At 41.7% G+C, this 16,857-nt stretch overlaps 1 protein-coding gene across 1 annotated transcript in view; it reads left to right on the top strand.

The window, feature by feature from the left end:
- CTNNA3 (catenin alpha 3) overlaps nt 1–16,857 on the top strand; it is a 1,121,082-nt gene that overhangs the window by 662,113 nt on the left and 442,112 nt on the right. The window contains exon 10 of the mRNA XM_058187693.1: nt 1,711–1,803. Coding sequence (XP_058043676.1) covers nt 1,711–1,803 — 93 coding nt within the window. The remainder of the gene's footprint in view (nt 1–1,710; nt 1,804–16,857) is intronic.

Below are 16,857 nucleotides of genomic sequence, written 5' to 3'. Positions count from 1 at the left end.
TGAACATTTTACTTTTTGATTGTGTCGCTAATAGTATCATTAGTGACAGAGGGGAATGGGTATGCATGTGATATTGAATCCGATTATAACAATAAGAGAAGATGCCACCAATGTGAAACTGCAGATGTTTTGAAGCTATAATTACATTTGGCACATTCTCTTCACTGTTGCCATTTCTTTCTTTACCCTTTGCAGCAAATTATCTTAACAGTTTTTAATAAGCTGAAAGGATTTTATTCAATAGAAGTTGACAGACTTTATTGAGACAAAGGGTTTTTTTTCAACCTAAGGGAAGTACAATACAATACTGGCAGAATATAGCACAATTTTTCACTAGTCTTTGCATGCTACACTTCTCAGTCTGGCAGTACAACGGATATCCTGTAAAGGTACAACATTCTACGGTGTTTACACCTGCCAGCATAAAGAAGATTTTTTTTTGTCTTAAAGTTTTTTATTTTTTATTTTTCTTATACACATATTATAAATGTACATTTTCTTATTCATAGATAATCATACATATTCTCTCTAAATAAAGCACAAAATAAAACTTTTTAATTACTTTTGGAGTTGCTTTTCTATTCTTTCTTTCCCTTTGTTTTACAACAAACCTTCTTCTCTTTTCCCTTTCTCCTTCTCCTTTCCTACTCTCTTCCTCCTCCTCTCCTTCCTCAAAGCTCCTTCCCTTTCCTCTCCCCCACTCCTCTTCTCTTTCCCTCCTTTCTCACCTTTTCTCCTACTCTTATCCCCTAACTTATCTTCCCCTCCTTCTCCTTCCTTCCATCCCTCTCCCTCCTTCACCTCCTCTATCTTACCTTCTATTCCTCTCTTCTTTCTTTCTTCCTTGTTGTACATTATTTCCCTTGTTTGGTATCCGAGCAACTCCAATCTTCTGATAATATATACTTTCTTTTCGATTTCTTTTCTATTTTACCCAATCCATCATTTCATGGTTGTACATTTATATCTATAATCTTCTTTCCTTCATCCCCCCTCCCACAATTCCATCGAAGAATTGAAAGGCAAAAAACAGAGCGTAAAGGTTTCTGGAGTCTACTGAATCATCAATCCAGATTTACAGATTGCAAATCCTGTGATTTCACTATTAGACTGGAGTAAGCTCTGTTCCAGCAGTGGATTTCACATTTTGTTACCACCGGTTCGCCAAGCAGGTGTGTGGGAGCCTTCCACACATGCGCCCAGCCTCAAAAACGTGCCTAAAGAGGACAGCATAGAGCCGGGCCTGGTAGGCCGACCCACCTGCGATTTCCGCTACCGGTTCAGGCGAATCTGTCCGAACTGGCTAGCTACCACCTCTGCTTTGTTCATGATAACAAGTTCTTCTGCGACAACTTGACTGGATTCTTAATTAAAAAGTGGCTTGTGGTTTTTCTTACAGGGGCTATCTTTTGAAATTACCTGTAACTTTCCCGATTAATACTGCTGTATTTAAGATTCACTTAACTGGAGATGCCATGGTGATTATAAGTCCAAGGACCAGTTGTAACTTTATTTTTTTCAATGCTGTTGCAACTTTGAATGGCCACTAACCAAGGCAGTCATTAAATGACGACTATTCCTAATAAAATGCATCTCACCAAATCACGGGCCTTGGTTATAACCTAAGCCATCGGAGGACAAAAGATCATGTAAGGTTTTCTGTGATTCTATCAAAATTTACTAATAGTGTTTTTCCTTACCCTTGTTCAGGTGGCTAATCTTGCTTGCTCAGTATCCACAAATGAAGAAGGAATTAACATTGTCCAAACAGCAGCCAATCACTTGGAGACTTTGTACCCTCAGGTATGACTTCTCTTTTTTACTACCTGTAAATACATAAGTACATAGAACGGTTTTTCATTCACACAACAGTCCTTGCGCTGTTTTCAGGTTGAGAATAGGATTCGTATGCATCCTTGTGAGATGTGTGATATTCCCCCCCATTATCTCTCTCATCTTTTTTGAAGGATACTAGGCTGCTTAAACTAAGAAAAGTTTAGTCTGCTTTAGATCATCCTTTCAGCCTCCAAGTCCTGTTCATTTGAGCTGCAATCTTTGCCTCGATTGATCAGAATATATATTCCCTTTAAACAAAAGTCTTGAGGGTATAATTTATTAGCACTTAAATAAACCTTTCAGAGTTTCCCTCACTGGAGCTTCATTATTCAGGGCTGAAATTGCCTTTTGTAGATAAAATGTAGGAGAGGATCAGAATCTCTTCACTGGCTCCACCCTTGAGATCCATCAAGCTAATCAGGAGCTTACATTCATACAATTGTGCATATAATACAGAGGCACTTTGCCTATAGTGACCAGATTTTAACATTGGTAAAGTGGGACACCATTTTGGTGGGGGGTCTAATTGTTTTTAGTACCGGTTCTGTGGGCGTGGCTTATTTTGGGGTGTGGCTTGGTGGTCATGTGACTGGTGGGCGTGGCTAGCTGCTCATGTGACCCGGTGGCCCTGGCTATGGGCATAGAAACTACTCAGAGGGCTAAAATTTCTGACCGATCCTCGCACTTATGACCATCCTCACATTTATGCCCATTGCAGCATTTTTAACAACCATGTTACTTATTTCACAACTGCTTCTCTTCACCACGGTTACAAGATAGGGTGCAAAATGTAAAATGTGAGGACAGTTGTAGGTGTAAGGACCAGTCAAAAGTGTGAGGACAGGTCAAAAATAACTTTTTCTCTGAGTAGTCCCTATGCACAACATGCTGCAACAGGGATAAATGATGACCGGTCATAAGTGTGAGGACTGGTCAAAAGTGTGAAAGCCTGTCAGAAATCACTTTTTTCAGCCATCTGGGTAGTCCCTATGCACATAGGGACTACCCAGAGGACTGAAAAAAGTGATTTCTGACAGGTTCTCACTGATCAGTCCTCACTCTTATGACGGGTCATCATTTATCCCTATTGCAGCATTTTTAATAACCATGTCACTCATGTCACAACTGCGGTGCTTCATGTGACCGGGTGGGCATGTCCAGGTGGTCATGTGACATAGATTCTTTGCCCTAATGACTGTTTGCTGCAATGTTCTTAAGTGTGAAAAAACAGTCATGTCACTTTTTCAGTGCCATGCTTGTTAAACCAATTACCAGAACAAATCCATTCTCCTCCTCTTTCTCCTTCATCTTTCTCCCCTCTTTCTCTCAATCTTTCTCTCCTTAATCTCTCCTTCTCCTCCCTCTCTTTCTCTCAATCTTTCTCTCCTTAATCTCTCTTTCTCTCCTTCATCTTTCTCCCCCTTTCTCTCTTCATCTTTCTCTCTCTTTCTCTCAATCTTTCTCTCTCCCTCTCTTTCTCTCCATCTTTCTCCCCCCTCTTTCTCTCAATCTTTCTCTCCTTAATCTCTCCTTCTCCCTCTCTCTCTTTCTCTCCATCTTTCTCACCCCCTTTCTCATCTTCATCTTTCTCCTTCTATCCTTCATCTCTCTTTCTCTCCTTCATAATTTTCTGCCCCCCTCTTTCTCTCCATCACTCTTTCTCCAGATGGGTTAGGGTAGGCTGGCGCTGCGTGGGTGGGAGGCAGCCGCAGGACAGTCCTGCTGGGTGGACAGCAGGCCGAGGCGATTGACACACGCTTCGCAGCCCAGTCCAGGCGTGGAGACCTTCCTCCTCCTGCGGGAACCAAGCGACACCCCCGGCCTTCCCACGCACCCACCTTGCTATGAGGGCTCTGCTGCTCCCTGCCGTCGGGATGGGCTTGGCTTGAGGGAACTTTGTCCGCCGGCGCCAGGCAGGTGCAAGGCCGGAGAGTCGAACGGGGCCCGGGCAGAGCAGGAACACGCCTCCGTCTCCCTAGCAACACCCAATTGCCAGCGTGCTTCATCTGCGCAACCAATGGCAAAGCTCTCTTTTTGAGAGGAGGCCAGAGGGAGCCAATCGCGGTGCAGCACGGGAAGCCGTGGCTGGGAATCCTGGGAGCTGAAGTCCACGTGTCTTGAAAGTTGTTGCCTCTGCAGGAAAAAGTGGGCCTTTTTTAAAACGCCATGGGACGCGGGACAAATTTGCCAAAAGCGGGACTGTCCCGCCAAAAGTGGGACGTCTGGTCAGCTTAACTTTGCCTTCTTTTTATATTATGTATTATTCTGGGTGCCAATCAGGGTTCTGACTTCTCAAGCTTTACAAGGCATGATCTCTCTAAGTTCACCTTTGCATCCCACAGGGCAGGGGACACCTGCCCATCCCACTCCAGGCCCTTTCCCTCAAATACTGTCATGTTGTGTGCCTTTGGAAGCATGCCTTTCCCATTGCAGCCAGAGTTGGTATTCATCCGGTTCAGGCCAGTTCGGATGAACCGGTAGTTTCATACCTAGACAAAATTCCAGATGGCCTCTACATGTCAATAAAGGTACATCCTATTCTAGCTCTTTGGCACCACCTAACAATCATTCAAATTGTGCAGCCCAGATATGCCTTTCTAGGCCATAGAGTGCGAGTCAGCCTTGCGGTTTATATAAACTATATGTATAAAAGCAAAAACCACTCATGCCATAATCATGAAATCTCCAGAACCGTAAAGCCTACAAACTTGAAATTTGCCATGTATATTTCTCTTGGCTTCTAGGTGCTCACTAAGAAAGGATTTTTTGAAATGACCATCAGAGCATTAGTATTTCTGATATTATTATAACATGCTCTGATGCTAATTAGTTAGACATTCTACTCCCCCTCCCAACTTGAAAATAACTCTGGAGAGAACAGGATAGCATAGGACAGGCTTCTGTGGGGCAAGCCTGAGGGAGGGGAGAGGAGAGGAGAGGAGAGGAGAGGAGAGGAGAGGAGAGGCAAGGAGAGGCTTCTGTGGGGCAAGGCTGAGGGAGAGAGACGGGGAGATGAGAGGTCGATCGTAACTACTCAATAATTTTCAAGCTGTAGAAATTATTAGACAAAGCGACACAGGTAAAATTGGTATAGGAATGCGGCTTCAGTTCCACTATTGATAAACGCATGCAAGATACCATGGATAATCATGGATAAGCCCATTGCAGATATAAACTGACCTTTGAAAAATGTGTCGCCCATGGATAAGCAGTCATTGAATCGCAGGCAGAAAACTGCAAACGGTTATGTCATCATTTATAAAATCGTGTGATATTCAGATCGTGACAGGCTCTAAAAATCTGAGCTCTGGTTTGCAGAAAAGCCAAACCCAATTTTGGCATGTATTTTGGAACTTAAAATTCTTGGTTTATCAATGAGTATAAGTAATATCTGTTAGCAAACTAGCTTCTCAGCTAGCAGTAATATAATAATCCAGAACTGCCAAGACTCCTGATACAGAGCATGATTCAGAGATGGGCCAATTTGAAAAGAACATTCAAACATCTAAATAAATTTGGAAGCATTGTCATCATTCAATGGGAAATTTCTGATTTCTGTATCATCTCTTAACCCTGGAAGACTGAGTCAAATAATGCTTCTCTTCTTAGATTAACCACGATAGTGGTTGCTGTTGTTTATAAGGCTAAAACATTGAAACACAAGTTAGTGCGTCAACGTATTCATATTCTAAGGCCTGAGAACTCCATTTTTGTGTGTGTCTTTGGGCTGTGAATAATCTCATGAAACGGTTGACGGGAGGGCTGCTCATTCAAACATGGTGGTTGTGGAGGATATAATTGGTTACAAACTACCATAGAGATGTCAATGTGGAAATACGTGGCTCAAAGTCCCCATTGTTTTATACCGACAAGGATATATATGTTGATGATAGTGAAATCATCCTAATAGGAAGGCAGAAGTTAATGCATCCAGCCTGGTCAGGGTGAAAGCCCTGTGGAATTTCATAGTGGTGATAGAAAAATGGCAAAATTCCATTGGAAAAGACTCCAATTGCAGCAAGTGTGATGTGGATATGAACTGAGATTCACATCAGTTCAAAAATCAGCGCCCCAAATATGTTGTTGAAGGATACTTGGCTTTATTGCAAACTAATGGGGAAAGGCTGCTTCTGATAGCCTGTTTATGTCCCCATTCACCTTCTGCAATGAACAGGGTGTCAGCTTTGGAAGCCATATTAGTCCCGGAAGCTTCCACGCTGTCACCTTCTCGTGTGTGGGAAAGTAGGAGGAGGGGGGATTTAGTAGAGGGAATGTATTTAGACAAAATAGCATTCTTCCTTTTGGTCAAGGTCAGGACGATCCTGCATCTGGATAAGGAGTGGTTGGAGTGATGTCTCGAGATGGGACAGATGGTGATTGGAGCATGTGATGGACTGATGGTTGAGGAGATGGTTTTGGTGGTTTTGATTTACTGAGGTTTTCAGTAAAGTCTCAGATTCAGGTTTTCCCAGATGTGCCAGTAAACCTACTCTAATAAATGGAACTTTGAGAAAATGCTTGCCTTGGAATTTTTAATTGGAGTTGGGGTTTTCTGGAACACTGACACAGGTTCCCTGGTTTATGGCTCTCATATTATTCTGTTGATTTCAGTGTGTGTCTCTTGCTCTTGATTTTTGTCCTACATTATCTCCTACTCTGATGTCTATGGAGATTCTCAGTCATCCAGGTCATAGTTATCCCAAAGGTGCTTTTTTCAAGAGGCAATGGGTCTTTCTTGTTTTTCTCTGAAGATGTTTCGCTTTTCATCCAAGGAGCTTCTTCAGCTCTGACTGGATGGTGGGGGAATGGAAGGATTTATATTCCTTGCAGACAGCTGGTCATTTGCATTCTTTTAGAGCAGGGGTCTCCAACCTTGGCTACTTTTAGACTTGTGGACTTCAACTCCCAGAATTCCTCAGCCAGCAAAGAATTCTGGGAGTTGAAGTCCACAAGTCTTAAAGTAGCCAAGGTTGGAGACCCCTGATTTAGAGAGTCTTTGAGGCCTCCTAGAGGTTTGACTGTGTCCTCAGGGTCACATGGGTAGTAAAACAAGGTGTGGAGCCTTCTTGGAACTGCTGAAAGGACTGTGGAAACCTTCTTTTTCTGCAGGAATGTTTTCTGCCCTATGTCCCTTTTGTTGGAAGTAATATCCATCTGTTCAGTTCCAAGCTGGGAGAAAGACACTGGAAACATGGGGGCTGATTGGAAAAAGGGTTTAATGGTGAACAGTACCACCAAGCACATGGTCCTGGTGCAGATCACCACATGGAGCTAAGAGTGGGTTTTTTTATATACCTCCTCTTCGGCTTTGCACTTGAGCTTCCTGTTCCTGTGCAAGAACATGTATTCTATTGGCTGTTGTCAGACTCCCATGGGGTTATGTGGGGTCATGTTTTTCTGAGATAAGTTTGTTTGAAATTTGCTGGGTGATGCAATGTCCTTAGGAGATTTTCCAATGCAGTGAGCTCTGCTGCTAGATAATCTTATTATGTTCTGGATGGTCATGTCTTAATCCCATCACTCTGGAGCTGAAGGTCTTTTATCTTGTAGATAGGATGGCCCACTCTTTCTTTATGGGCACTAAATATCTGCTGGGGGCAGGAAGCTGTGGCTGAGTTTCTCTCTCCCTTAAGATTTCTATTTCTCTTTTAGGGGAATACAATATTCTGCCTTTTAAAATATTTATCAAAGTATTTCATTCTTCTAGGAGAGGTGACTTCCCTCACTTCCCTCACATTCAATTACTGTTGAATGCAGGCATGGGCTGTTGGGGATGAGTCTGTGTTGTCTCCATCTCAAACTGACTACAAACTGCAGACTACAAGACCATTTGCACTTTAGTTTGAGATGGAGACAACTCAAACTCATCCCCAACAGCCTGCGCCTGTGCAGGGCAGAGAACATCCTGTAAGGAACACAGCTCCACAGCACAATCCTTTCAGCCGTTCCAAGAAGGCTCCATATGCATTTGCACTACTCAAGTGACCCTGAGGACATAGACAAACCTCCAAGTAGCCTCAATGGATGTTGTGACCTAGGCCCAAGTAGTTATTACCAGACACAATCAGTCCTAAACAAACATATTTTATTAGAACAGCTAAGAATTACTTCATTCTCAGGCTCATCCCAATCAAGTCCGAAACAAAGTCCCTCAGAAAAAGTCCTTTGGCCTTATCACAAACCTTTGTCTTCTTTGGCACCCTGCCAAAGGCTTTTCTTGGCAAAGCCCCACAAAGTTCAGAAACAGGAGATAAGAAACAATTGCAGCAACGTTGCTTTCCTGCAAAGAACCTAAGAGCCATTGCTGCTCTTTTAACCCTTACGGGAGGGACCAATCATCTCCTGGCCTTACTCCCGAGTTATCCTTTTTGCTTTAGCTGCTCTTGCCTTCTGGCAGCTCTTTGCATGCGTGCACTAGGAACAGGCTCCTCCTGTTCCTCTGCCTCTCTGTTGTCTGCTTCTGGAGGCTCTGGAGTCCATGCATCGCTACCAGCTGGCCCTGGCCCCATCTCTGCCTCCGATGCAGAACCCTCATCCAGGTCTTCCCCTGACTCTAGGACTAGCCCATTGTCCTCCCCAGTGTCCTCACTATCCGACTCCGCTGCCAGCTCTGCAGGCTGCTGGCAGACCATAACAATGGCTCTCTAAAAGAATGCAAATGATCAGCTGTCTGCAGGGAATAGAAATCCTTCCATTCCCCACCATCCAGTCAGAGCTGAAGAAGCTTCTTGGATGAGAAGTGAAATGTCTTCAAAGAAAAACAAGAAAGACCAGTTGCCTCTTGAAAAAGCACTTTTGGGACTCCCACTCTGATGAGTTCTAGCTCTTTTATCTTTATCTCATAGGCCACTGGCTTTGGCCTGGGCTTTTGTTGCTTTGCTTGGGGTAAAAGAGAAGAAGCAACACAGGAATATGAATGAAACAAACAAAAGGTTAAAAAGTTATGATGTTTATGTAGTTGCTTACCAAGAACATCTAAATTATATTAAAGTAACTAAAATATCTTTACAATCCCCAAGGCATGTCACAAATTTTGATCACCCCTCATGTCTGGAAATTGAAAGTTGCAGAGAATTAGCTGCAAATTCTGTGCAACTCATTTTTAAAAAATAGAATTAACAAACTTTGCAAAAGACTTTACAGATTGTTGCAACCATCTGTTTTTATCTTTACATCCATTGTTGCTTTATGGAAGCACAAATAAGAGACACATTCCTCCATAGTCGTATTTTTCTTAATGCCTCAATGCAGGTGAGCTCTATATGCTATAATTATATTTTAACACTAATCTAATATTATATGACAATTAAAAACATCAATCACAATACTTTTCAGAAGCATACTTTGCCTTTTTAGATTATGAAAGCAACTTGGCAAAGATAACCTTTTTATGAATAGAACTATATTTATTGTTCCAAAAAGCCCATTAAAAAATTGTACAGTAGCCAATAAATGTGAAAAACACTGAAATTATGTGTGGGATATTTGGAACTTTTTCATTGAGCAGATTTACTATAATCCAAAGATAATTTTACACATAGTTAATGCCATTTTGTTACCAATTTGCATGCTATCCATTTCCCGTTTGGTTTTTGAAAACTAAAAAGTTATCTGGGATTATTTCTGATTGTCCTTGTAGATCACATTGTGAATAGGATGATCAATTTACTCATATATAGAAATTCCTATCTTCTCTAGATATCTACCATCCATTTTAATACTTACCAGAGTGTTTGCAGGTTGTTGTTGTTGCTGTTGTTAGTTCCGAAGTTGTGTCCGACCCATCGCGACTCCATGGACAATGTTCCTCCAGCCCTTCCTGTCCTCTATGATCCTCTGGAGTCCATTTAATCTCACGCCGACTGCTTCAGTGACTCCATCTAGCCACCTCATTCTCTGTCGTCCCGTTCTTCTTTTGCCCTCAATCGTTCCCAGCATTAGGCTCTTCTCCAGTGAGTCCTTTCTTCTCATTAGGTGGCCGAAGTATTTGAGTTTCATCTTCAGGATCTGGCCTTCTAAAGAGCAGTCAGGGTTGATCTCTTCTAGGACTGACTAGTTTGATCACCTTACAGTCCAAGGGACTTGCAGGAGTCTTCTCCAGCCACATAGTTCAAAGGCCTCAATTCTTTGGTGCTCAGCCTTTCTTATGGTCCAACTTTTACAGCCATACATTGCAACTGGGAAAACCATAGCCTTGACTATACGCTTTGCAGAGTTATATTAAAAAAAAGGTCAAGATGGCTGCCAGAATGGTTCATGTGACACACATTGTCAGACTAAGCCCAAGAACAATATGGAACAGTTCCGCCAAAATTCAGTTCTTTATTTGCTAATACATAACAGACAGAATCTTGCCAGACTAAACCCTTATTACCCTCATGGATACCCATAATGGAAATACCCTGAGAGATAGCCCTGGAGTCGCTATCCAAATTCTTGTTCTCAGCCTCCTATCCATCTCTGGGCTGGGCTGCCTATTGTTCACCCTCTATCCCCCTCTTTCTGGAATGTGCTCAGAGGTGGGATTTACTTATCTTCCCTACCGGTTGGCAAATGTGACCACACACTACCACTCATGCTCGGCCTTCTATGCATGCTCTTTGCTCTCTTGCGCGTCGCACAGCCTCCAAAACATGGCTAAATAGGATGGCATTACATCTGGGCAGGTGGGCAGAGCCTACCGCAGTTGGCACTACTGGAACTGGACAGAACCAGCTAAATCCCACCACTGGATATGCTCCCTCCTTCCCAGGAAGCTGCTGCCTCACTCTAGTCCTTCATACCAGCTCCTCCTCTGTGGCCTTCATTTTTCACACGCATAAAAATCAAGCAGAGCTTGAATCACACCACCACAGCTAACAACTTGACTTTCTTTTTTCACCCATACCCAGCAGACACCCCTGATACTTACATATCTTGACATGACCTGATTGGGCAACAGTAAACAAAATTTTCTGCATAAAAATATATTCAAAAGGGAATATATTTATATATTTACATCCTGAGGGGGGGAGGGAATCATGCCTTTGGAAATGACTGAAGACAACAAAGAGTTTGTACCTGGAAAAAAAATTGGAACTTCGTGTTAGCGTTATATTTTTCAAAACATAAAATGTATAATGCATTGATAAAAATACTGTAGGAAAAGCCGTACACAAACTAAATACGTTAAGGGAGTAATACAAATGCAACTTTCCAGCTTGTAGCTTATTCACATGATAGAATTACAGACTGAAATAATACAGGAAAACCTGTGTTTAAAAAATGCACATTGGTATTGTCCATTTTTAATGGATTAAGCCGTAACAAGTTTTGCTTAGATAATAATTGTTTTGTTCGGTTTCCTCTAATTAAGGCAAAATCACAGAGGAAACTCTGCTTCTAAGACTAATTTTGAGACAAGAGAAGTAATGAGTCTTTTTCAACCACAATTTGTTCTACTATGGCTTGCGGTTGAAAACGCCTCAATTTTTTATATACATATTTTACATTTCTATTTTCTCACACACACACACACACACACACACACACACACACACACACGTATGTATGTATGTATGTATGTATGTATATATATATATATATTAGTTTTCTGAGGTTTTCACGGGTGTTTGTATGTAGTCTTTGGTTATTCGGGTTTTCTCCCGCGTAAAATTGGAAGTGTCTTGGCGATGTTTCGACAAAGTCTCATTCGTCATCTTCAGGCTTCGGCTTCGTGCTTCTGTGTGATTGCAGCTGTTTCTTCCTTTTTAACTGCTAGTGGGGGTTTGAACTGATTGGGTGGGAGCTTGGCTGTGCTCTGATTGGATGGGGTTTTTTTTGTGCTCTGATTGGCTGGGGGTGTGTCCTGTTTGGGTGGGGGCTTGGTTGTGCTCAGATTAGTCTGAGTTGCAAGGGGATTTGAGCTGGTGAGCTGCATAGCTGTTGTTTGGCTTCGTGTTCGTGTTCGTGCTACATCTTCATAGTGGGTGTCAATCTGCTGCATGTATCGATTGGAGGGGTTTGAAATGGCCAAAGACCTACGTATATATATACGTAGGTCTTTGGAGGGGTTTGAAATAACCAAAGACCTACATATATCTTTATATATATATAAAGATAAAGGTTCCCCTCGCACATATGTGCTAGTCGTTCCCAGCTCTAGGGGGCAGTGCTCATCTCCGTTTCAAAGACAAAGAGCCAGCGCTGTTCGAAGTCGTCTCCGTGGTTATGTGGCTGGCATGACTCAATGCCAAGGCACACGGAATGCTGTTACTTTCCCACCAAAGGTGGTCCCTATTTTTGTACTTTCATTTTTTATGTGCTTTCGAACTGCTAGGTTGGCAGAAGCTGGGACAAGTAACATGAGCTCACCCAGTTACGCCGCACTAGGGATTCAAACCGCTGAACTGCCGACTTTTCGATTGACAAACTCAACGTCTTACCCACTAAGCCACTGCGTCCATGTATGTGTGTGTGTGTGTGTGTGTGTGTGTGTGTGTATTTCTAGTCTCAAGACATTCATACCATTTTTTCCAGATTATATAGTAATCTATTTCTTCTTTTTCTTTAATTTCTTTTGTTAATTTGTCCATCTCGGCACATTCTAAAACTTTTCCTATTACTTCTTCATCTGTTGGTGTCCTTTCCTGTTTCCAATTTTGTGCATATGTTATTCGTGCAGCTGTTATGATGTGTAAAATCACATATTTTATTTCTTTAGTGTATGTCCTCGTGAATATTCCTAATAAAAAAGTTTCCGGCTTTCTTTCAGTTGGTTGGTCTATTATTTTTTTCTAAACATTTCTTTATATTTGCCCAGAATTATTTTGCCGCCGGGCATGTCCACCATAGATGGTAATATGTTCCATGCATTTTCTTACACTTCCAACACATTGAGGTATTATTTGGGAACATCTTTGCAATGAAAAAACAAAACAAAACAGTAAGAGAGATATGGGGGGAAAGGTATAAAACGAAAAGAAGACCACTAAGAAACATTGGTTAAAAAGTGGATATATTTATATGTTGTATGTTGTGTGTTTGTCATATTGTGTTATAATAAAATATTAAACATTTTTTTAAAAAAGAAAAAAAAAGAAAATGCCTCAATTTTCCCCTATATATTATTTGCTTTCTTCCACAGATGCCTGAGGTACACTTGGATTTTCTTCCCCTTAAACAATCCCCTTAAAATCGTAAATCTTATTCAGCATGTAATTGAAATGTTTACTAGTTCTGTCCATCTTGAATCTATTAGGACACATAGACTGTGTGTTAGACACAGGGAGCCATTGCTTTTCCTGCTTAACAGTATTTTCCACACACACTGAGCATTGAACAAGGGCAGAGAAATTGGGTAAAAGAAGGAGTCAAATGAGCTGCTCACCATCTGCCTTCAACCTGGCAAAGCAGATGTTGTTTCTCTAACAATGTCAACATTTTCTTAAGTGCCATTTCCAGCCATCCAATAAGGGTATTAATTAAAGGTACATATCATTATCTTGAGATTGGTGTTGTTAAAATGATAATGACATTTTGAAAAAGCAGGGGAAAATGCTCTAATGCTATTTTTATTGCGGTTGCTGCAGTTTTACTCCTGTAGAATGGAAGTCGGTGTAAATTTCTTCTAGGGGAGCATATTTAGGAGTGAAATATTCATTTTAGTAAGGCCTATCTTGATTAGAATTATTGCCATTCATACTAGAGAGATTTAATACACCCCTCTAAATCTCAATGCTTAATTTCTTTTCTAATGTTACATTAAAATGCACAGTTCCTGGAGCATGATTTGTTCATGGAACCAGAAGGTAGGAACAGCTTTACAGAAGTAGAAGGGATCTTAGAGGTCTTCTAGTCCAATCTCCTGCTTGAGCAGGAGATCCTATGCGCTTTAAGATCTTGGTTACCACCTTTAAAGCGCTCCATGGCTTAGGGCCCGGGTACTTACGGGACCGCCTGCTGTTACCTTATGCCTCCCACCGACCCGTACGCTCACACAGAGAGGGTCTTCTCAGGGTGCCATCTGCCAAACAATGTTGGCTGGCGGCCCCCAGGGGTAGGGCCTTCTCTGTTGGAGCTCCTACTCTTTGGAACAAACTTCCCCCTGGTTTACGCCAAGTGCCTGATCTTCGGACTTTTCGCCGTGAGCTGAAAACGCATTTATTTATTCAAGCGGGACTGGCTTAAAAGTTTTATTAAATTTTAATTGGGGTTATTTATGAATTTTAAGGGTTTTAAATTGTTTTTAAATATTTCGGCCATTTATGTAATATGCTTGGTTTTAAGTTTCTGTTTTAATGTTTATATTGTGGGTTTTTATGATCTGGCTGTACACCGCCCTGAGTCCTTCAGGAGAAGTGCGGTATAAAAATCTAATAAAATAAAATAAATAAAAATAAATAAATATATTATTCCAAATAAAAAGCTGTCCAATCTCTTCTTTAAAACCTCCAGTGATGGAGCACCCACAACTTCGGAAGACAAGTTGTTCCACTGAATACAGGTAGTCCTCGACTTATAACAGTTCATTTAGGGACTGTTTGAAGTTACAACAGCACTGAAAAAAAGTGACTTAAGGCCATTCTTCACACTTAAGACTGTTGCAGCATTCTCATAGGGGTCCATTCTGACCCTATTATAATTTCAAGATTTAATTTGAAATCTCACTGTTTGTTAACAGCAACTAACTGTACTATAGGTATCCTGGAGTTTGTTGCTATTAGTGGAAAATTCGAATAATGACAAATTACAGATATAAAAATAGCAAATTCATAATTCAATGTGACTTGCAGAATATAGGGCCAAATTGAATAAGTTTTTTAAATATTATTTTATTCTGTATTTATTCTGTTGTTTTTTATCTGGCTGTAAACCACCCTGAGTCCTTCGAGAGAAGGGCGGTATAAAAATGTGATTAAATAAATAAATATAAATAAATAATAGAAAAATAGAGGTGGAAGCAGGGGTGACATGTTCCGAAGTCTGCTACCGGTTCGCTTCACAACCAGTTCGCTGCACGTATGCTGCACGATGCGCACCAAACGCATGCTTTACATGCATGCTCACCGCAGGCGCTACTGCGCAGTGCTGAAAAAGGAGGATTAAGAAGCCTTTTCTAAGGTAAGTAGAACAGCGAGGGGGAAAAACAGCTGTGTCGCTCAATTTAGATTCGCTAGAAAGCAGGATTTCCTGCTTTTTAGCGAATATAAATCACACGGCACAGCTGATCATCAGAAATACTGGTTCATCCAAACAGGTAGCATTTTTCTTTTACTATCCGTTTGCCTGAACTGGTAGCTTTTATTACTTCCGGTTCAGGCGAACTGGTCCGAACTGGTAGCATTTCACCCCTGATTGGAAGGGACCTTGGCGGGTGGGTCTTCTAATCTAGTCCCCTGCTCAAGCAGGAGACCCTTGCCGGTACCAGACCTAAACCATTCCAGACAAATGGCTGTCCATGCTCTTCTTAAAAACCTCCAGTGATGGAGCACTCACAATTACTGGAGGCAAGCCATTTAATCATTTCTTCTTTGGAAGCTTTGGTCTATTCATATTAAAAAAGTCTGAATGCCTTTTGTGCCTGGATGTTTCCTTTTTAATCTTTCCTTTTCACCTGGTCATCTGCATTCTAACATTTCTTTCACATAATTGGCAAAAGATAGTGCATTCATACAAAGCACAACTAGAAAATGAATTGGGATAATGCACTTTTATTGATAAAGTAGATCATCCGTAGTTGTTTAACAAAGTAGCTGATTCCTTAGGCAGCAGGATCCTGTCAACTTTTATCCAATGCAATTTAAGGAGGCCTTCTGCCAATTCTCCAAAAAGGGAGATTTCTAAGAGACATTTCCTCCCTTTTCCCTTGAAGGAAAAAAAAATACCTCTAGTTGTGAACAGACAAAATTGCTTTAGTGTACTATTTGTATTTGGAAACCAACAACTGTAAAAATATGCAGGCAGCAATACATAATACACAGGAACAAAGATATCTTAAACCACAGTGAGCCTGTGCTCACTGTGCTGAGTGTGTGCTGAGATGTCAAAAACATCAATCATTCTCTCATTCAATGATCTAAATAGCTCCCTTACAGGAACATACCTTTCAAAGCATGGTGCATTTTGAAGCTGTACAAATCTCACCCTCACCACAGCTGCTTTTGCAGAAGTCTTTGGTGTCAGGGTTCCAAGTAACACCCCCAACCGAATAAGACTCTGAGGGCAGCAATTCCACAAAATTCCATTCTGTTAGAGATGTCATATCGGCACATCTGGGAAAACCCAAATCTGGAAGCACCCTGGGTTTTCCCCACCCAAAGGAAAGTCAGTCCCTTCCCCTGCACCCACATGTCCATCACATGATCCAGTCAATCCACCGTACCAATTGGAGATGTTTCCCAGTCACGCCTCTCCAGTTGGAGGCTGAACGTCCTTGACTCCCAGGGAAAAGAATGTTATTTTGGCTATCTATCTCTACCACTCCATGCAACCCACCCACCCCCTCCCAGTTTCCCACAGCAGGCCTATGCACTAAATGTGGCAGCCCTGAAGATCCAAAGAGAAAGATGGCCTCCAGGGCTGACACTTGGTTGCAACTCATTTCACTTTCTCCTCAACTTTTTTTCTTGGACCAGTTTGTTCTTGTTCTTCTTTCAGCCAGGCATCTTTGCATCCTCTATGCTCATCTTCAGTGCACCTCGCTGGCAATCCTCCCTGGCCAAGCACATACCAAGCATATCCTATTGATGAAACATGCCAACCTCTTTTCCACGATGGCAAGTGTACCAAGCAATTCAAATTCTTTTGCAACCCCCAGCAGTTCCTTTGTAGCTGACAGAAGGTATGCTGGCTGGTTTGAGTACACAGAAGAAAAATCTTGTGCTTTCCCCCCTTTTAATTCTATTCCACAAAAAGTCCTTCTGTCTTTTCTTTGCTTTAAAGCTTTATCTGTTGTTCTCTTTATCTCCTTAAGCTGCCTCTAGGCAAACAATTTTCTTTTCTTTCTTCTTTTCTCAGCTATTGCCTTCAGGCTTCTGCATC

The sequence above is a fragment of the Ahaetulla prasina genome, chromosome 6 (genome assembly GCF_028640845.1).
Source record: "Ahaetulla prasina isolate Xishuangbanna chromosome 6, ASM2864084v1, whole genome shotgun sequence".
Classification (NCBI taxonomy): domain Eukaryota; kingdom Metazoa; phylum Chordata; class Lepidosauria; order Squamata; family Colubridae; genus Ahaetulla; species Ahaetulla prasina.
The sequence above is the reverse complement of the archived record's forward strand: the minus strand, read 5'-3'. Positions and strand labels throughout refer to the sequence as shown.